General features: G+C 60.4%; 2 protein-coding genes across 3 annotated transcripts; both read left to right on the top strand.

Moving 5' to 3' along the window:
* The first annotated feature begins 37 nt into the window (after nucleotides 1-37).
* HGS (hepatocyte growth factor-regulated tyrosine kinase substrate) lies at nucleotides 38-13,354 on the top strand. Of its 2 annotated transcripts, none has more exons than XM_033847821.2 (22): nucleotides 38-183; nucleotides 1,670-1,754; nucleotides 2,078-2,153; nucleotides 2,526-2,618; nucleotides 4,118-4,241; nucleotides 5,351-5,403; nucleotides 5,826-5,894; nucleotides 6,569-6,693; nucleotides 7,729-7,807; nucleotides 7,874-7,972; nucleotides 8,061-8,156; nucleotides 8,819-8,857; nucleotides 8,935-9,075; nucleotides 9,176-9,235; nucleotides 9,736-9,946; nucleotides 10,287-10,459; nucleotides 10,534-10,674; nucleotides 10,757-10,934; nucleotides 11,654-11,787; nucleotides 11,873-11,992; nucleotides 12,150-12,239; nucleotides 12,657-13,354. In XM_033847821.2, the coding sequence occupies exons 1-22, from the start codon at nucleotides 147-149 to the stop codon at nucleotides 12,765-12,767; spliced, it is 2,334 nt and encodes a 777-aa protein (XP_033703712.1). In that variant the 5' UTR covers nucleotides 38-146; the 3' UTR covers nucleotides 12,768-13,354. The 2 variants fall into 2 exon arrangements, with proteins under 2 accessions (XP_033703712.1, XP_073653103.1); XM_073797002.1 differs by lacking the exon at nucleotides 38-183 and adding an exon at nucleotides 298-419.
* Nucleotides 13,355-14,663: 1,309 nt separating this feature from the next.
* On the top strand, nucleotides 14,664-18,498 carry MRPL12 (mitochondrial ribosomal protein L12). Its single transcript, XM_004310754.4, has 5 exons — nucleotides 14,664-15,079; nucleotides 15,675-15,861; nucleotides 16,035-16,118; nucleotides 17,876-18,010; nucleotides 18,108-18,498. The coding sequence occupies exons 1-5, from the start codon at nucleotides 15,006-15,008 to the stop codon at nucleotides 18,222-18,224; spliced, it is 597 nt and encodes a 198-aa protein (XP_004310802.1). The 5' UTR covers nucleotides 14,664-15,005; the 3' UTR covers nucleotides 18,225-18,498.
* Nucleotides 18,499-20,609: the final 2,111 nt, after the last annotated feature.

Below are 20,609 nucleotides of genomic sequence, written 5' to 3'. Positions count from 1 at the left end.
CGGAAAGGCCCGCCTCTCCGCGGCTCGCGAGCAGGCCAGCGACGTGCGCGTGCGCGCACTCGAGACGGCAGGCGGAAGCGGAAGTCGGGGGCGCGCCGGCTCGCAGCGGGGAGAGCTGCGGCGTCAGGTCGGGTTCCTGGGTCGCCATGGGGCGCGGCAGCGGCACCTTCGAGCGTCTCCTAGGTAACGCGGCCCCCGCCCCCGGAGCGAAAGCCCCTGGGCCCCAGCGCTCCGGGGCGACCGCCGTGCCACCCGGGCCCTGGGCGGGCGCGCAGGCGACGCAGGGCCGGCGGTCCGGGGCGCGGCCCCGGCGCCGGCCGAGTAAAGGAGGGTCCGCGTAGGAGACGGGCCAGGAGCCTTGGGGAAACGACCACCAGCGTCTGGCCGAACAGGCCTCACGTCCTGAGTCACGAAAACGGGTGACTCAGTGAAATAGTAAAATCTCAGTAGACTCTCCATACCGAAACCTAGGTTGCATGGGATTTGGGAGTTCTGACACATACATGGGCCCCAGAGGGTGGAGCCAGCAATGTCCTCTGTAGGTCCTGCCAAGCTCTTTGGAGCGCTGCTTCCCCAGGGACCCAGACCTGCGCCCTGTGTCCCCACTGGGCTCCCGGAAGCGCCCAGGGCTAGGAAGGCGTTTCCTCTGTTTTCTGGGGTGGATAGCTGATCCTTCTGAGCCTCCTGGAGGTCACAGATATTAGGAAGGAAAATCGATTTTTATGGGCGAGCCCCCACCACTCCATGAAACCGTGTGTGCTCTGTGTTTGGGATCGGTGCTCTGGGTACTGGAATGGTCAACCCGAGCCTGCCCTCCTTGTTCCTTGAATATGGTTTCAGAGGGACCTCAGATGAGGCGCCTTTCTTGCTCATTGAACATATAGGCCGAGGAGCTCAGCTTATGAGGTTGTTCAGGCCTTCAGTGGTTAGTCCAGAAGTTACTCCCAGATCCATGTTGACCATTTGTACAACTCCAGGGAAGATGGTACTGGCTGGGCTGGAGAGCAACCCCTGAGCAGCACATCTGTCTGTCTGAGGCCACAGCGACATAGACTAGAGGTGGTAGCTGGAGAATCCTTGGCGGGTCGATCCTGTCTGCGCCTCACAAAACACGTGAAACAGAGCACTGGGGTCTCTGCTGCATGCCTCTCCAGCCATGCCTCAGCTGAGACCTAATCAAATAGGTTAAGCTTCTGAAAAACCAGGGACTCTGAGGGATGAGGCAGCAGAGTTCTCTTTGTTAAGAAACAGCTGAGTATAGTGTTGAATTCTGGCTTTGCCCCAGCAAGCTTTGTGACTTCAGGCAGTGACCTCACCTCTCTGTTTCAGTTTCTCTGTCTTCAGAGAAGGTGGAAATACCACCTAACTCTTAAGGTTGTGTGAGAATTGAGTGAGTTCACGTAAAAATGTTTGGAACAGCACTTGGCACGTAAAAAGCTCACAACAGCGTTCTCCATTGTTATTTTCCAACCTGTTTGTCTGTCTTTCAGGAAGGACAGTGCTTTCATGGTTATTGTCAGGTGTCAGGAGCATTTTCAGTAGTTTTCTGTTTGGTCCAAATGTCTAAAATGGGAAGGGGGCAGTCCCTCCTGCCTGTTGCTGAGGTGGGGGGTCACCTGGGGAATCACAGAGCAGGATGAGCCCCTGTAATGGTGAGTTTCTGTCTTAGACAAAGCGACCAGCCAACTTCTTCTGGAGACCGACTGGGAGTCCATCCTCCAGATCTGTGACCTGATCCGCCAGGGGGACACGCAGTAAGTGCTCCCTTAAAAGCAATGGGGTGGCCACCCCGTGGACTAGGGTTGCTTGGTGTCCGCTCATCTTCCAAGATCCTGCCCGGATGGAAGCCAACCGTGTGAGGCCCTGGTGGAGGACTGTGTGGTCTGTGTGCTGGGGTTTTTGAGATCTTGGGACGATTAAAGGACTTTCTCTGTACAGCTTGGGAGGGCACAGTTACCTGGACATTTGCCTGGGGGGTGTCTCAGGGACCAGATGGTGGGTGGGCTTTTCTCAGTCTTAGAGGTTGTTTTCTTTCTCTTTTTCTCTTTCTGCTTTTATCAATGCCTTTTTCTGTCAGAGCAAAATATGCAGTGAGCTCCATCAAGAAGAAAGTCAATGACAAGAATCCCCACGTGGCCTTGTATGCCCTAGAGGTAATCAGACCCTGTACGCCAGGTGGCACTGGTGGGGATAGCAGGGATGGGCACACCGCCAGAAGTGGAGGCACTGGGGCCGTGGGGCAGGACTGGGAGCAATGCCTCAGCTGTTCCACCTGAGGCTGACATGTGTGGGCCCTGAGGTTGACTCCAGTGTCTGTCCCTGGTGATAAAACACAGAGTTAGAAGAAGCAGGTGTACCCCTGGCTGCTTCCTGCCTCAGAGGCTGTAACGCGGGCTTTCTTGTCCGGCTGGGTGGCCTGAGGGCCCTGTTGAGGCCTGCCTTCTTGTGGGGAGGTGGGCCCGTCCAGGACGGGGAGTTCCTGCCCTGACCAGAGACTTAAGTCTACCCTACCTTGGGGCCTGCAGGTCATGGAGTCCGTGGTGAAGAACTGTGGCCAGACGGTTCATGATGAGGTGGCGAACAAGCAGACCATGGAGGAGCTGAAGGAGCTGCTGAAGGTGGGCACTCTGTGGGGAGCAGGGAGGCCCAGACTGGGGTGCGCCACCACACGGGCTTCTTGGGGCTTTGCTGGTGGGAACAGTGCCAGGTGCTGGAGGGCTGGAAGGCGAGCGTTCGTGGTCCCTGCCTTGTGAGGTCAGGCCTTCCCAGAAGTCAGCGGGGCTGCATCTGGGGGTGTGGAGGAGACCCCACTCCTCCTGCAAAGTTGGGAAGGCTTCCTGGGGGGCAGGAGCTGAGTCTTGAAGGGCAGGGGATGCTCACTGAGCAGTGGAGAAGGTGGGGAGGGAGCTGTGTGCCATGGGCAGAGGTTGTAAGTGGAGGCCTGGGGTCCCCAAAGGCTCGGGTAGAATTCTGAGCAGGGAGGCACATGAGTGCTTGTGGAGGGAGAGTTAGGGAACAGCAACAGCAGAGCAGGGACGCCAGGGCAGTGGGTTTTACACGCCCCCCAGCCCCCCGTGGGTGAGGGGCATCCCACGGAGCTGAGGGTGTGGGTGCCCTAGGTGGCAACCAGGGAGTGAAGCCCCAGCACCAACTCCGCCGCCACTGTGGCCTGGGCCCTTTGGGGGCCTGTGGGCCTCACAGCCAGGAGCCCGACTGGGGCTGAGCTGACGGCGGGGCTTCTCCAAAGCCCTGACTGGTGACTTGGCCAGCCCCTGCTCTGGCCTGGGTGACAGCAGAGGAGTTAGAACCCGCCCTCCTTGTCCTGGCACAATCGTGTCCTGTTCACACTGTACATGGTCTGAGTCCTCACAGGGGCAGGGCTACCGGAAAGGGGTCCGCTGACCAGACCCCGATTACAGGGGAGAGTGGGAGCCCTGGCGCGTGAGCTGTGCTTGGTGTCTTGAAGCAGCTTCCTTGACCCGCCATCCTGAGCATCGTGTGTGGATAGGCTCCTGAGAGAGCTCTAGAAATGTGCTTGTCTGTGCTTCAGCTTGGTGGTGGTGGTGGCTCTGTATGTGGGGAACTTTCTGGAGCCACTCCCCCGCCTGCCCGCGCTGCCTATGACTGGAAGGAGGGGGCCAGCCGACCGTGCATCTGCTTCCTCAGCCCAGGCCTGATTGGCTCTGCCTGTCAGAGGCTGGCCTTAGCTGGCAACAGAGTGGGTTACAGGCTGAGGAGCTCGCTAGGCAGTCAGTGTCCTGTAGGGCACGGTGATGGGGTGGGGAGAGGCAGGTAGTTACGGGGCAGTAGGGGTTTGAGAGCCTCCACCTGAGGGATGCGCAGCTTCACCTAGGTGGTTAAAGATAAGTCCAGGTCCTGAGTGGGCAGACAGGTGCAATGGATTTGTCCTTGGGGACAGGGCTTCCTAAAGTAGGCCTGGGTCTGGGGAGTGGGTCACTACATGGCCCTGGTGCCCCACTTGGGGGACCCGCCCCACCTCTGCCAGCCCCAGTTGCTCGGAGTGTTGGGGTCTTGCCAGCTGCTTTTTCGTGCCGAGATGTCTCTTTGGCACCTGCCTCTCCCAAGGTTCTTATCTTCTTTCCTCCCTTCTCCACAGAGGCAGGTGGAAGTAAACGTCCGAAACAAGATCCTGTACCTGATTCAGGCCTGGGCGCATGCATTCCGGAACGAGCCCAAATACAAGGTCGTTCAGGACACGTACCAGATCATGAAGGTGGAAGGTGAGTCAGGGTAGTGGGGAGCAGCAGGGTCCAGCGCCAGGCCTGGGACATGCCACCAGGAGGTGAGGGGCTGCCCTGCACAAGGCGGGCCCAAGGGTGGCTGTGCCCGCCCCGTGCGCAGTGGGGGAAGCACTGTGCTCTGGGCACAGCGGAAACTCCTGGAGAGTTGTAAGTGGGGGTGTGGCAGCTGAGGTGTGCTTCTTAAGGCCCACCGCGCGTTCCTCCCGGCTGTTGCGGTGCCAGCGGAGAGGTGGTGGGCTTTGGCAAGGAGGGCGGTGGATTCAGGCCTTGTTTGGAGGATTTGTTGGTGCTCTCACCAGACATGGAATGAGAGGACTGGGCTGGGGCCTCTCCCACCTGTGCTGCGGCGGGGGAGGGCAGGTCCTCTGGCCCTGAAGATGAGGCATGGAGTGGGAGCGGGGGCAGCGCCTGCTGGCCGCGGGGTGGGCAGGACCGTGCAGACACTGTGTGATGAGGTCGGTGAGCTGGCCTCAAGCTCCCAATCCCTGGACCTTATACACGAGAGAGAACGCGCAAAGCTTTACGGGGGGGAATTCCCTGCCGATTCAGTGGTTAAGATTCCAGGCTTTCACTGCTGGGGGCCTGGGTGGACCCCTGGTTGGGGAACTAAGATCCCTATAAGCCACACGGCATGGCCAAAAACAAAAACAAAGCTTTCATGGAATTCCCAAGGGGTCCATGTCTCAAAAAACAGCTTAGGAACTCCAACTTTTAAGAGCTCTGGGAAGCATGCCTGGCTGGGGTGCGGGACCAGGAGCCAGATGGACTGGGGAATGTCTATGAGGCCTTGATGAGGTGGGAGCAATGCCTGGCTCTGTGTGTGGTCCCCAGGACAGAGCGGCCTGTGGGGAGCCACCCCAGCTGGGGGGCGGGCCGGCTGAGCTGTGCCCCAAGGCGCCCTTGCCCAGTGTGGGGTCACCGTGCCTGCTGCCCCGGGGCTCTGGGCTCTTCTGTCTGTTTGGGGAGGCAGATGCCAAGAGCTAGGATGCAGCTCTGGAGGCCTCAGGGCAGATGGGTTCGGGCAGGTGAGGCTATGGGCCTCGCCCACTAGGCAGCACTTGGCGGTAACAGCGGCCTCCTTTCTCCAGGACACGTCTTCCCGGAGTTCAAGGAGAGCGATGCCATGTTTGCGGCGGAGAGAGTGAGTTCACGGGGTGCTGGAGGTCTAGGAGTTAGGCTGCTGTGAGAAGGCAGAAGGGAAGCCCTGGGATCTGGGCTTGTTGGCAGCAGGTGAGCTGCTGATCTGTCTCAAGAACGAGAAAGCTTGACTTTTTTCAGTAGAATATGCAGCTGTGTCTGCAGGTTGAGACAGGAACCCAGTTCAAGGTGCCTTAGGGCTGTGGTTCCCACAGCCGTGAAGACAAATACTTATATATCCCCAAAGCTGTGGGAAGGAAGTCTTGCTGTAAGGTCTTTAGAAAGAAAGGAAGACTGTTTTGGAGGGGGATCCTTCCTCGAGTCATGCCTGCAGTGAGTTGGCTCCAGTCCCTTGCACACACCTGTGGGAAGCGGGGATCGGCAGGGAGGGCAGGGACTATGTGACCCGACTCTGCCTGTCCCCAGGCCCCCGACTGGGTGGATGCTGAGGAGTGCCACCGGTGCCGAGTGCAGTTCGGGGTCATGACCCGCAAGGTGAGTGCACCCGCCTTGGGGAGGGACCTGGCTCCACGCCTGGCTGGGGCAGACCCCAGGCCACCTGCTGTCATCACAAGGCCACCGCATCCACGCACGGGCCTTTCTGTCTTGGCTGGGACCTGGCAGTGTAGGGAGTGTGGTCACCTAGGGTTGGTGTCTGATGGTCAGTGCTGTCAGGGGAAGTTCGGGCAAGGCTGCACCCCTCTGGGAACGGGAGTATACCCCACGCCCGGGGCTGGGGGTTTGGGTCTGCGTTGCCTCGGCCAATAGCCCCTTGGCCAAGTCTCCTCAGCTGACTTGGCCTGTGCAGCTTGGACCCTCCCTCTTCCCACCGAAGCCCAGGCTGGCCATGGCAAAGGCTGGGGCCTGGGGCATCTGAGCAGACTCACCGGACTCACCGTCCAGCAAAACTCGTTTATCGGGACAACTCATGCATGTTTTTTGTGAATTTTTCTTCGTAATTTGACTTCTTTTCCTCAAAGTGGAGGCTACAGTTGAGAGCTTGCAAGTGCACCCTGTTCCCCCAGGGCCTTTGTGGCCTCCTGGGCTTGCCTTCTGCCCACCCTGGCCTGGGAGACCTGGTCTGGCGCGTCCTGCAGTGGGCGGTGCTGGGCGGGGGGTGGGCGTGAGGGGTGGCCGGCCAGGCTGCCCTGACCTGTCCCGTGTCGCAGCACCACTGCCGGGCATGCGGCCAGATCTTCTGCGGCAAATGCTCCTCCAAGTATTCCACCATCCCCAAGTTTGGCATCGAGAAGGAGGTGCGTGTGTGCGAGCCCTGCTACGAGCAGCTCAACAAGTAAGTCCCCTTGGACACTGAGCGGAGCCAGCTTCTACCTTGGTAATCGGGGGCGGGCAAAGGAGGCGGGGGGAGCGGCAGACTTGGACAGAGCCCAGCAGGGCCCCCGGCTCTGAGACCTGCTAGCTAATTGCTCAGGTTTCTTTTTGTAACGTCTTAGTTTGGGAGTGACACTTAGAGAAGAGATGCAGGAACAGTCTGGAGACCACACACACACCCTGCTCCTCCCACAGCCTGGGTCCCTCGGCCCCATTGACTCCATCACACCTGCCCTCCCCGCATCTGCCTGCGTGTCCAGACACATACACGTTGTGTCCTGAACCAGTTGAGAGTGAGCTGCAGGCACCCTGTCCTCCTCGCCTCGACCTCCTACGTGCGCTTCCCTGGATGAACTTTCCCCATGTGACTGCTGCCGGCTGTCGAGTTGGGGCATTTAGCATCAGCGTGGTTCTGACACCTACTGCCCAGTCCCTGTCCAGGGTTCCCGTGTCCCAGTAACATCCTGCGGCGGTTTTGTCCTGTCAGGACCCAGCCACCACATCAGTTTCCTAACCCAGCATGTTTTATTTGCTTCATTTTTTGTGACGAGGACGTCGCTGAGGGGCCTAGGCTGTTGTGGCACATCCCTAGGTTTGGGTCCAAGGTTTCCTCGTGGTTAGAGACAGGTTCTGGCCTGGGAGCCTGTGCTGTCCGTCTGTCCCAGCATCAGTGATGGAATCTGATCCCTTGGTGAAGTGGTGTCTGCAGGCTGCTCCACCGGGAGGTCCTTTTCTGTGGAAAGCCGGAGCCAGGCGGGTGTTTGAGCCCCATTTGCAGGAGGGGGAGCTGTAGCTTAGGCCAGTGACTTACCCAGGGCTCCACAGCCCAGAGGTGACAGCTGGTTTGAGGGTCCAGCTTTTCTCTGGAATGTGGTCTGTGGAACCCCCGTCTTCCTTCTGTGGGGACGTCAGAGGGAAGCCCCAGGCTGTGTCCTGAGAACTTGTGGGGGGCCAGGGGTACAGTGCCCGATAACGTACAGCGTCCTGTCTCCTCCAGGAAAGCGGAGGGAAAGGCTGCCTCGACGACGGAGCTGCCCCCGGAGTACCTGACCAGCCCCCTGTCGCAGCAGTCCCAGGTACTGCCCGGGCCTGTGGGGGCGCCTCAGCCCTGGGCCCGGCTCACCCTGCCCTGCCATCCTCAGCTGCCCCCGAAGAGGGATGAGACGGCCCTGCAAGAGGAAGAGGAGCTGCAGCTGGCCCTGGCCCTGTCGCAGTCCGAGGCCGAAGAGAAGGAGAGGATGGTGAGCCGGGGGTGGCCTCACTGAGTCTGGGGCTGCCAGGGGAGTCCGGGGGCACCCTCGCGACACCCTTCTCCTGGTTCTCCTGCAGAGACAGAAGTCGGCCTATGCCGCATACCCCAAGGCGGAGCCCACACCTGTGGCCTCGTCAGCACCCCCTGCCAGCAGCCTGTACTCTTCGCCCGTGGTGAGCCCGCCCTCCGGCTCAGCCCCACTGGCTTGGACCCCCTTCCCATGGTGGGGTGGGGAGGCGGGGGGCGGGTGCCCCAACCTAGAGGCACATGTCTCATGGGCAGGGGCAGGGTGCGGCCTGGCGCCCACGGGTCTCAGCTCCCTGGTCGGGACCCTTGTGGGATAGAGGGCACTGTAAAGGCTGGCGGTCTCACTGTCGAGACCCTGGTCTCTTTCACACCCCCAAGAGCAGGAGGAGGTGAGAACCCCTGGGGTCAAAGGGGCTTTGTGTTTTTCTGGCCTTCAGTGGGGCCGTCACAGGTCTGCTTTTTGGGGATGGACCCAGCCTCTCTTTGGCCTCAGTTCTCTTTGTAAAAAGGGGGTGGGTGGCAGGTGGGAGAAAAGGTTTGGAAAGTCACTTGCAAACTCTGCAGGGCTCTGTGGGTGGGGCTGAGAGCAGCCCTGCCACCTGCCCACCTGTACCTGTGGTTCGTGGGAGGGCTGGTGGGGCACCACGCTGCGCCCTTTCTACAGTTTTGGAGCCCCTTGGGGTTCAGACAGGCTTTGGCCAGCCTCTAGGGTCCACTGTCATGGCTGCGTCATCCAGGCCTCCTGAGCGATGGCCAGGGTTGCTGCTGCTCCGGCCTATGACGCCTCACACCCCCCACATCTCCCCAGAACTCGTCGGCGCCTCTGGCTGAAGACATCGACCCCGAGGTGAGGACACCCTGTGTGTGGTGCTTTCCCCTTGCTGCCTCCTGGCCCTTGGGAGTGACCCCCTCTTGCCTGTGCAGCTCGCCCGGTACCTCAACCGGAACTACTGGGAGAAGAAGCAGGAGGAGGCTCGGAAGAGCCCCACGCCATCTGCACCGGTGCCTCTGGCAGAGCCCGCCGCCCAGCCTGGGGAGGCACACACAGTCCCTGCCAGTGTGGAGGTAAGGGGGCTGCTCTCAGGCTCCTGGCCATGGTCCCTTGGGAGGGGGCTGCCAGGACAGGCCAGGGGCGGAGTCCCAGTCACTCTCTGGTGTCTTCCAGACTTCCCTCCCGGAGACAGACCCTCAACCTGTAAATCCGGCCGGAGGCCCCTTTAGTGAGGTAAGCCATGGCTCCCTCCTCAGGCTGGGGGCATACTTGGCCTCCCGGAGCGCAGTGTGCTAGGCCCTGCCCAGGCATCTATCAGGAGGGCCGAGCTGTGTCCTCAGTGACCTCCTGGAGGCAGGCCATTGCAGCTCATGGCTCTCCGTTGAACCTCGCTGGGCTGGCTGTGGGCCAGAGCTCGGCTACTCGCGGCCTACCCTGAATGGATTGGAATATTCTGGGGCTCTGTACTTTGGTGCCCAGGGGAATAAGAGGCTAGAGCCAGGACAGCCTTGTCTCGGCCACACTGCGTCTCTGGGTAAAACCCAAGCCTCCCTGGGCCTTAGTTTCCTCACGTGTGAACCGGGTGCTGAGGGTGCCCCTTGCAGACCCACCGGGAGGACCAAGTCAGATGTGCAGCAGGTTCGGAGCTCAGCGGCCAGATGGTGGGTCCCTGCCCCTGCTCGGGGACCTGGGGGCGAAGGAGGCACTCAGCCAGACCCCCTGTGCCCCGGCAGCAATACCAGAATGGGGAGTCGGAGGAGAGCCACGCACAGTTCCTGAAAGCCCTGCAGAATGCCGTCACCACCTTTGTCAACCGCATGAAGAGCAACCACGTGCGGGGCCGCAGCATCACCAACGACTCAGCCGTGCTGTCCCTTTTCCAGTCCATCAACGGCATGCACCCCCAGCTGCTCGAGCTGCTCAACCAGCTGGATGAGCGCAGGCGTAGGTGCCGCACACACCCTCCCGGGCGTCCCTCCGGGGCTACGGGGGCTCCCGTCAGGGGCCGGCCACATCCCCTCGGGGCAGTGGGTGCCCTCCACCAGGCGTCATCAGGCCTGGGGTCGTGTGGGCAGGGCTGCCCTGAGGGACCTTGGGTTCTACAAGAAATAGTCCCAGTGGCAGGAAACGTCCCACTGAGCGCCGGACAGTCAGCTGGAGGAAGTGTGTGCGTGCGTGCGTGCTTGCCCACCCACCCTGGAGCCCTTATGCCAGCTGTGCCCTGTTGACAAGCGCTCAGCTGGGGAGCCATTGCCAAGGCCCCCGCTCTGCCCTCTCCCCACAGTGTACTACGAGGGGCTGCAGGACAAGCTGGCGCAGATCCGTGACGCCCGGGGGGCACTCAGTGCCCTGCGGGAGGAGCACCGGGAGAAGCTGCGCCGCGCAGCCGAGGAGGCCGAGCGCCAGCGCCAGATCCAGCTGGCCCAGAAGCTGGAGATCATGCGGCAGAAGAAGCAGGTGTGGCAGCGGCGGCCCAGCCCTGGGGGTGTGGGGGGCAAAGCCAGCACTGACGGCTGCCTCATGGCCCACAGGAGTACCTGGAGGTGCAGCGGCAGCTGGCCATCCAGCGCCTGCAGGAGCAGGAGAAGGAGCGGCAGATGCGCCTGGAGCAGCAGAAGCAGACCATCCAGATGCGGGCCCAGATGCCAGCCTTCTCCCTGCCCTATGCCCAGGCACGTGCCTGCCACACGTCCCACTCCCTCCAGGCACCCTGGTAACTGAGAACTGCCCTGAAAGCCGTCTCTCTATCCCCAGCTCCAGGCCATGCCTGCAGCGGGGGGCGTGCTGTACCAGCCCTCTGGCCCAGCAAGCTTCGCGGGGACCTTCAGCCCAGCGGGCTCAGTGGAGGGCTCTCCCATGCACACCATGTACATGAGCCAGCCGGCCCCAGCCACCAGCGGCCCCTACCCCAGCATGCCTGGGGCCGCAGCAGGTAACGGGGTGGGGGTGGGGCGGACGGGCAGAGGGCCGACAGCCCAGATGAGCCCCGGACCACTATCCCTTTCTTCTTTTATTATTTCAGTGTGATTTCAGAGTTACAAAACAGTTGGCAGAATGGTACAAAGAATTTTTCAGATTCCCAGACATTTCCTTGTCAGCACTTGCCCTCTCCACACACACTTTTTCTTCTGACCCGATTTAGGGTGCACGGCAGGTGTGACGCCTTTCACTCCTAGAGGCCTCGGTGCATTTGCTAAACCAGGATGCTCCCCACGGCCTGGGTACAGATGCCGGAACAAGGGCTCTGAGGCCGTGTTGTGACTGTGTCCATAGCCGGCTCAGCTCCCACAGAGTCCCAGTACCCCGTTCGTGACAACAGGAAACCCGTCACATGTTTAGCTGTCCTGCTTCTCTCACCTCCTTTAATCTAGAATGTTTCTTGGTCTGCCCTGGCATTCTGTGACACTGACTTCCCAAAGAGCACTGGCCCGTCATCTTGCAGACAACCCCTGTTTGGGTGTCACTGGTCTTCGGAGAGTGTGACATTCTGGGGGTCCTTTGCTATCTTTGTTGATTTCACTTACTTTCGTTTCGTGAGAATGTGAAACACAAACTTGGTTCCAAAAGTCATAAAGAGAAGGAAAGGTCAGAAGAGGGCCCCCACCGTCCTCGCCACTTCGGGGTGGTGAGCTCTTTCCTCTTTTCCTCCAGATCCCAGCATGGTAAGCGCTTACATGTACACAGCAGGGGCCGCTGGCACGCAGGCAGCCCCTCAGGGCCCCACCGGGCCCACCACCAGCCCAGCCTACTCATCCTACCAGCCCACTCCCACGCAGGGCTATCAGGTAGGTGGGAAGGCCGCCCCCTCCCCTACAAGGCCACTGGGGCAACTGGGCTCAGCCTTCTTCCATTGCCTCCTCCCCTCCATAGAACGTGGCTTCCCAGGCCCCGCAGAGCCTCCCGGCCATCTCCCAGCCTCCACAGTCCAGCACCATGGGCTACATGGGGAGCCAGTCAGTGTCCATGGGCTACCAGCCTTACGGCATGCAGGTGAGAGGTTGTGGGGGCATCGGGTGGCGGCAGTGCTGGGCAGGCTCCACTCTCTGCTCATCGCCCCACGTCCCCTCCACTGCCCTCTCCTCGCTGGTTGGTGTTTATCTGGTTACAGAGCTCCTTTCTCAGTGTGGGGTTGTTTTATCCTCCACAGAATCTCATGCCCACCCTCCCCGGCCAAGACGCACCTCTGCCGCCCCCGCAGCAGCCCTACATCTCGGGGCAGCAGCCCGTGTACCCGCAGGTGAGCCTCTCCCGGGGCCAACACCATGGGTCATGACGGGGGACAGGTTTTGCTGTGGACCCCCCTCAGCAGCGGGGCTGCCCTGGGAAGTGCAGCCAGTGTGGGGCAGGACGGCTGCTCTGCGGGCAGGACCAGGACAGACACTTAGCAACACCTACAGGTGCCAAACCACGCATTTACTAAAAAGCCCAAGGTCACATCATCTCCGGTCCACAGACATGAATCGGGAACACCTGGGTTCTGGGCTCTGCTGGGGACAGGAAGAGTGCAGGGAGTCGGGAGGGTGGGCTCGAGGGGCCTGAGTACCAGGGCAAGGCTGGGATGTGGCATGTTCTGGAGAGGAGCCGGTATAGGGTGGGGTGGCTGGGGCCTGGAGAGGGAGGACAGACCGATGGGCCATGTGTCCCCCCCCAACAGATGGCGCCCTCTAGCGGCCCTCCCCAGCAGCAGCCCCCAGTGGCCCAGCAGCCGCCGCCACAGGGGCCGCCGCCACAGGGCAGCGAAGCCCAGCTCATCTCGTTTGACTGACCACGGCTGGGAGCTCCCCATCCAGAGTAACACTACGGTTCTCCAAAACCACCGCCTCCGTCTCTAACTAGCGTCGTCCTTCTGCCTCGTTCTCTCCCCTCTGCGTGTAATGTCCCTGCTCTGCACGGGCAGGGTGACCCTTCACCCTGGCCCTTTTCCATCTTTGTCCTCACCTGCTGGCTTCTCGTCCCCCCCCAGGCCCCATCCTTGTCCCTGTCTTCTTGAGTTGGTGTCTGGCTCCTCTCCCCAGGGCTGGGCCTCGGCGGGGAGGGTGGTAGGGAAGGACTTTCTCTGAGAGGAAGCCCCCAGCCCAGCACGTCGGGTCCCGAGAGGGCCAGGTGGAGTGGGGTCTCTGCCCCACACAGCTCATGCCCTCCCGTTCCCACCCAGGACACCTTAGGGCCTGTGGCCTGTGACTAGCGTGAGTGCTCCCCAGAGTCCTCCCCTGCAGGCTGTCAGCAGGGGTGCTCTGGCCCTCACAGGAAGGGTGGGGCCTGTCTCCAGCTTCTCTGCTTCTGAGCCGTCATCATCCAGTGCCCTGAGTAGACAGAATGGAACAGTGATAATAAAATGTCTTTCAACAAGTATTCGGGTGTCTGCACAGAGAGGTGCTGAGCAGCTGGTCCAGCTGTGGACAGGGGTGTATAAGGTGCCTCCCCACAGGCCAGCTGCCCCTCGCCCCAGGCCCAGCTCCACAGGAGTCTCAACTGGTAGATGCTGCTCTGCCTTGAGATCTGCTGTTTTCCTCCCTGAGACTGAGCACTGAGGAGCTGTCCTCTCTCCACCCAGCCCTGTGCTGCCCTGACTCCAGTCTGAGTCTGGGATGCCAGTTGAGAGTCGTAGCCTAGAAGAAAACATTTAAGACAACGCGGACTCGCAGCCTCTTGCATTCAGGATTCGGAACATTTCACAGACTTTGGACAAACCTCTTGGGTGACCCCCATTTTAGCTTGTCTGCGAAGGAATGGACTAGTTTAATAGGCACAGAGCTCACGTCAAAGGAATGGCCAGAATCACAGAGGTGCTGGGCCGAGAGCAGCGCTGTCTCCTGGCTCTGATCTAAAGTCAGGGCTGTTCTGCCTGGGCTCTTAGGAAATCATCTGTGGCGTCTGGGACAGCAGCCAGGGGGCATGCTCTCTGTTGCATCTAAAGAGAAAAGGCCCCAGGACCTGAAGGGCTTGGGATACCCCATGTGCCAGATGTTTAGGAGCTGGACTAAGGCAGGGATGCAGAGGCTTCTGGCAGGTGGAGACAGAGCCCAGGCTTACAAATGCTCTTCTCCCAGGACCCCGTCTGACCCCTTCCGGGCTCAATCACAACCCTTAGCAGACGCTGTAAGCCGAGTCCCGAGCTCCCTGCGGGTCTGGTCCAGGCGGAGGGCGGCGGCCTGGCTTCCAGGGTGGCCAGGACGGAAGGACAAAAGGTGCGCCCGTGCTGGCCGGAAAGGCAGCCGTTTAGGTACAGGAGGAAACCGAGGAGAAGGCGGCCCAGAGGGTAGGGGCGCTCCTGCCGCCAGGTGACCACAGGCCACGGACAGCCGGACCCCCGGGGCGAAGCTACCCAGGAAGGGAACTGGGGACCCTCGAGCCCGCCCTGCGGTAGCGCAAACTTCACGAGCCCGGGCTCGGGTGCAGGCATTACTGTGCCGTCCAATAGGGCCAAGTCCCGGCCGGTCGTCCCTAGTGGGACTGCCCGGGGGTCCAGCCCGACTCGGACGGAACCCACGCCGTGGCTCAGCCTTCTCTGGGCTTCATTCACCCCCCGGGGCGGAGAGCCCGGGCCAGCCGCTGTCCGGCCGCCACCACAGAGTTGTCTGCGCCTGTCCCGTCCATCGTCTTCGGGGTAACCTGGGAGCGAGAGGAGGCAAGTCGAGGTGAGAGCGTCCTCCTCCAGCTCGTTTCCTCGGCGGCCCTGGCGGCTAGAGCGTCCTCCCTAGCTCCTATACCCGATGGCCCTGGCGGCTAGAGCGTCCTCCCCAGCTCCTATGCCCGATGGCCCGCGCGGCTAGAGCGTCATCCCCAACCCCTATGTTCGGCGGTCCTGGCGGCTAGAGCGTCCTCCCCCGACACCCAGCTCGCATGCTCGGCGGTCCTGGCGGCTAGAGCGCCCTCCCCACAGCGTATGCTCGACGGTCTTGGCGGCTAGAGCGTCCTCCCCCAGCGCGTATGCTCGGCGGTCCGGGCAGCTAGAGCGTCCCTCCTACTGGGAGCCGCGTGTGACCTTCTCGCTTGCGGAGCGATGCTGCCGGCGGCCGCAAGCCTTCTATGGGGGCCGTGTCTTAGGCTTCGAGCCGCCGCCCTCCGCCTCGCCAGGTACCGCAGGCCGCCGAGGGCCGGGCAGCCGGGCACTGAGGGTGCAGGTCGGGGCGGCGTCCGCGGGCGGGGGGCCACCCCGGACTCGGTGGGTCCCTACGGGGGTGGTGGGCGCGGGGCCCCCTCCTGACGATCCCCTAACCGCGGGGGCCGCCGATAGTTCCGGCGTGGCCCAGGATGACCTTGGACCGGTCCCTGATTATTTCCGAGCTTCAGTTTCCCCGGCATCACAGTGACATGGTAGGACTTCCATGAGTGGATCTGGCGTTCTGCCGCCAGGGGCCCTAGGTTCTGAAAGGCTTTGTGCCGCAAAATGCATTCAAGTAATTGCCTTACCTTTGTGGGTTGGTATAGTTCATCCAAGCCGGAAACAACGTCGTGGGTAGCGTGTCTGCATTACAGTTACGTGGGTTTCTAAGGCCCTTTGAAGAACATAAAGTAGTTGGGAAATCCCTTTCTTATCCACGTGGACCCTGGAGTCTGAGAACCTGAGTCAGGACCAAGGAGCTAGATCTTCTGAGCTCATGGCACCTACCTACCTGGTCCGTGTCACCTGCTTGTGCCAGGCTGATGACTCTGTTTGAATGGGGGTTAGGCAACAGGTACCTCGTGTCTGCTCCGTGCGCCTGATGAGATGCAGCAGCCATCGAGGGGGGGAGGCCCTTGCTGGTGCCCCCCTGGATAACACCCCCAAGGAGTACCCCCCCAAGATCCAGCAGCTGGTCCAGGACATTGCCAGCCTCACGCTGCTGGAGATCTCAGACCTCAACGAGCTCCTGAAGGTATCATGGCCCAGGCCGGGTAGGGAGGTCTGGGGCCCTTTCCTGGGGTATTTGGGAATTTGGTAAATTGTCCAAAGGGTGCTCCCTGAATGCAAGGATCTTGCCAGGCATGTCCCTGAGCGTGTCTTGGTGTGATGGCCAGCTCCTGAAACTACCTTTCTCTGTTCCTGCAGAAAACGTTGAAGATCCAGGATGTGGGGTTCATGCCGATGGGTGGCGTGGTGCCTGGTGCTGCCCCTGCCGCAGCAGCCCCCGAGGTGAGATCAGGCTGGGGTCCCGTGCACAAAGAGGTGTTTCTCTGGTGTCCAGCTGCCGTCTTGCCTCACCTCACGTAGCCAGGTTTCTCTCTTCGTCCCTCATCTGGCTTCTGCATCAACCAAACACACGCTGCGAGTCTGCGTGCGCTTTCTGGCTATGGGTGCCCCTGCAGCCTCCCTGGGACCTCCTCCCTGCCAAGGATGTGCAGGTCCCTGCCCATATGAAGACCACGTTCCTAGTAGAAGGGGAACAGCCAAAGGAGAGAAAACGAGAAAAAAAGAAATTTTATCAAACAGAACGGGGAAAAGAAAAAGGAAGAAACTTAAGAAACGGGGAGGGTTACAGTTTCAAGGAAGGCTGCAATGAGGAGGTGACTCTGAGGGAAAACTTGAGGAGTTGAGGATGACAGCGAGGCAGAGGGATGGCAGGCACGTGGGCCATAGAGCATGTCAGTCTGGAGCAGAGAGTGGGGGAGGTGAGGGGCAGCCCCATCCTCTGGATGGCTGGGGCAACTTTGGGTCTCTTTGTGGAAACCAGAAGACTTGAGTCCACAAACTAATTTTGGGTATGGTTTGGTTTGGGTTATTTGTAATTTTTGTTATAAGTCTCGAACTTGTAACAAAAGGAGGAATGATAATACAATTACCCATATATCCATCTCCCAGCCTCAATAATCGTAAAGGTTTTGCCATATTTGCTTCTCCCGTCTCTTGAAGATTGAGGCAGATTTCAGATCTGTTTTGCCTCGTGTGCTGCAGCATCCATTCTGACCAGCATCCTTGCCGTGAGCTTTTTTGCACAACAAGTACAATTAGCAGGGTTTTCTATCCCAGCCCTTTCAAGTTTTGCTAATAGTTCCAGACTTTCTTTAAAACAGTCGGTTTACTCAAATCCAAACAAGGTCTGTGTGTTGCATTTGGTTGTTGGGTTTCTCAAGCCTCTTAAATCTGGGTCGCTGCCCTCAGCCCCGTCCCCCCAGCCATCACCTACTAAGGAAACCAAGTCAGGGGTCCTGTGGAACGTCCCACGTCCCAGATGTGTCTGATGGTTCCACCAGCGTCATCCACTTCTTCCTCTACTGTGAACTGGAAGGTGGCTTTACAGTCTGAACATTTGGGGCAAGGAGAGAGAGACTGTGTAACTTGTCTAAACTGGAGCACTTTTAAGAATAAAGGGGTGCTGTTAATAATTAGGCAGCAGACCCAAACCAGGACTGCCCCAGGCTGTTGGGTCATGTGGTCCTTGCTCTAGGGGCGCTGCAGTCTTCACTCGTGACAGTAGGAGCTCTGTCATGCCCGGTCGTCCCATCGTTGGTCATTTGGTGGAGCTGAAGCTGATTGTATATTTGTCATCAGTATGTAACCTTGGGCTTGGCTGACCACTGCACCAACACTGCTTTTCTGTAGCGTTATTTTATGTGCAGAGCACTTTTGGTGTCGCTCTTCCTTGTCTCGTAAGTTACAATTTTTAAAGGACAAGGAAACTAGAGTGCTGGGTGGTGGGGACAGAAGGCAGTTTTCGAGCAGCCTCTGGAGAGATGGAGCGGAGTGGGTGAGGGAGGAAGAGCACCCAGTTGGGCAGCCTGGGTCTACCTGGCCTGCTGTGGCCTCCCACTGGGATCGTAGGCTTTGCTGGCCAGCCGGCCTGGGCCTTGCCTTTGGGGTTACAGGACATGGTGGCCCAGGAGTGAATCTGCTTGCTTCACCCCATCCTTTCTCATCTCGCCACCCACTTCCTCCCTCCCTCCATCCCCCAGGCAGCAGAAGAAGACATCCCCAAACCAAAAGAACAGACGCATTTCACCGTCCGCCTGACAGAGGCAAAACCTGTGGACAAGGTGAAGCTGATCAAGGAAATCAAGAACTTCGTCCAGGGCATCAACCTCGTCCAGGTGAGGCTCCGTGCACCGCACAGCCCTCTCCCACCGTCACTGACAGCTCTCAGGCCTGCCCAGGCCCAGGCCAGGTTCTGACTTTGCTCTCTGGCAGGCAAAGAAGCTGGTGGAATCCCTGCCTCAGGAAATCAAAGCCAATGTGGCCAAGGCCGAGGCCGAGAAGATCAAGGCGGCCCTAGAGGCGGTGGGCGGCACCGTGGTTCTGGAGTAGCCGCCCAGAGGACTGTGGACAGGGGTCCCGGGCCCCGAGGGGGGCTCTACCTGCTCCTCGCGAAGCACCCAGGCTCAGCGGACAGAGTGGCCTTGGAGCAGAACTGGGCACCCGCACTACATGGCCAACTCCGTTCTGGGACAGATGTGGATGGACCTGCTGAGATGGAGAGGGAGGGGCAGCCACTGCCCGTTCAGCCCCAGGGAGGACTCTAGAAACTACCAAGAGTGTACATGCCCCGCTGTGGCTGCTGGGAAAAATGCATTGTCCAGGCCCTGTGTGTGGAGTTGTTTGTCAGGTGGGCACTATATGCAGGGGGCTGTCCTCTGAGATCCCACTGCAGACAGCAGCCCAGAGGCAGCACAGGGGGCTCTGGGCATTGCCTGTCCTGCTTGCAGGGGCAGCAGCTGCTGCGTGGCTGGTACCAGATCTTCACCTGGGAGCTGGTGTGGGGCGCCTGTGGAACTCCTTGCCCTTAAACTTTGGCGGTCTTCAATAGCACATGCAGCCCCTGGCCTGGGCAGGTGGGAGTGAGGTGTGTACCATAAGTGGGCACAGCAGCCCTGTGAGAGGCTGCCCAGCAGGCAGGAGGATGTGTTTTGCAACCTGCAGCAGTTGGTGTCAGCTGCTCCCTTAGAGGGGGCTCAGGGAGCTGTGTCGTGGAGCCAGGGGCGAGGTGCGAGAGGTGGCCTGGTGCCAGAGTGGTGTTTACAGATGGCCGTGGCCGCCCAAGCTTGCAGGCCCTGCCTAGTGCCCTCCTGCTCCAAGGACCCCTGTCTTCCTTCTCCTGGGGAAGCTCCATCTCAGCGGGGCCCGGGAGGGGGCGGTAGATTCCTTCCTCACTGGCCCATGGCAGGAGGCCCCTGGGGCTTTGGGCAGAGCGGGAGGGCAGGTGGCTACAGGGCATTTTGAGTGTCCACTCTGGGAAGGCACATAGTTCCTGTGACCCATGGGGGCCCACCCCTTCTGGCCTGGGTCTCCAGGTCCTACCTGGAGCCCCCTCCCTTGGCTCTGAGGGACCAGAAGGGGACACTAGGTCTGGGAATGCCACCCTCTCGGTGGGACGGCTCAGGACAGGCCCAGGAGCTGCCAGGCTCCCAGGTGGGTGTGCCCAGCATCCCCCACGCCACCTAGGTGTCCTCCTTGAGGACGTGCCCCCGGCTGGCCCTCATTGTAGGAAGGGTCCAAGGACAGGGTAGGCAGCCCCTTGACCAGAGAGCCCCACTGGCCAAGCCTGTGGCCCATGAGGTTACTGATTCGCCAGCAGCAGATCTCTGGGTGTGCCTTTTCTTAGCAGAGGGGACTGTTGGCCACCTGGGGCTGGGTGTGGCCTGCTGATCCTGCTGCCTTTTCCTAGGGGCAGGGAGTGGTTCCAGGCCCAGGGACACCCCCCAGCCCAGGCATTCGTGGTCACGGGGCCTCCCCCACCCGCCAGTGACCTGGAAAGGCTGCTTATGCTCTGAGCTCCTCCATCTTTCCAGGGCAGCTGGTGTGACAACTGGGGCTCCCCTCACCCCACCCCCCAAGGATGGGGCCCTCTGTTCCATGCTGCGGGTGACTGCACCTCTGGGACCATCGGGCCCGACTTCTCCCGCCTTGTATACAACACATGGGATGCTGCCATGGTGCTCCCACCTGACCTTGAAGTCCTACCTGAAGGCTCTGTGAAGATCCTGGGCCTTGCCTTCCCAGGCAGCTCCCTGGCCCAGGCCTCCTGTTGGGGGTCCTGGCCCCTCCACCTCCCCCTGATCTGCTCCAGCCTGTAGGTGGCCCTGAAGTGCCTCAGACCTGGAAATGGGTGGAGTGTGCCACTGGGGATCACCCTGGGTCCCTGGAGCCCACTTGGCCCTTAGGCTTGGCGTTAGGAGGTGGGTCTGCTGGGCATCCTGAGTTGCCCTGCTGAAACCCGTGCAAGACCTTACAAGATTCCATCGGAGCCTGGTAGGATTTGGCCTTCGTCCAGGCTCATGAAATGGTCACAGAGGACGCAGCAGAGGGAGATCCAGAGCTGACTCACGTGCTTCTCACCCCCATAGACACCCCCACCCCCCTCCCCGCCAATTCCAGGGACCCTGGCGTCTGCCAGGCTACCCACATGGCTCCATCCTCCCTGCCCAGGCACCAAGAGGAAATGTGTAAATGCCGCAGCACAGACACCAGATCCCAGAGAGGCCTGGCCTGGCAGCCCTGTCCTTAAGCCCTCGCCTGACCTCCCCATCACTCTCTCAGACTTCTGCACAAGTCTTTAGGATCCATTTGAGAATCTGGGATCTTTTTGAGTTCCGTGACCTATAGTTTGCACAATCCACCTTTTTCTAAAAAGGGTGCTCCAGTCTCGGGGCACTTCCCGTTTTCCAGGATTCCTCCCACATTTCCAACTGCCCT

This window comes from Tursiops truncatus, chromosome 20 (genome assembly GCF_011762595.2).
Source record: "Tursiops truncatus isolate mTurTru1 chromosome 20, mTurTru1.mat.Y, whole genome shotgun sequence".
Lineage (NCBI taxonomy): Eukaryota > Metazoa > Chordata > Mammalia > Artiodactyla > Delphinidae > Tursiops > Tursiops truncatus.
The sequence above is the reverse complement of the archived record's forward strand: the minus strand, read 5'-3'. Positions and strand labels throughout refer to the sequence as shown.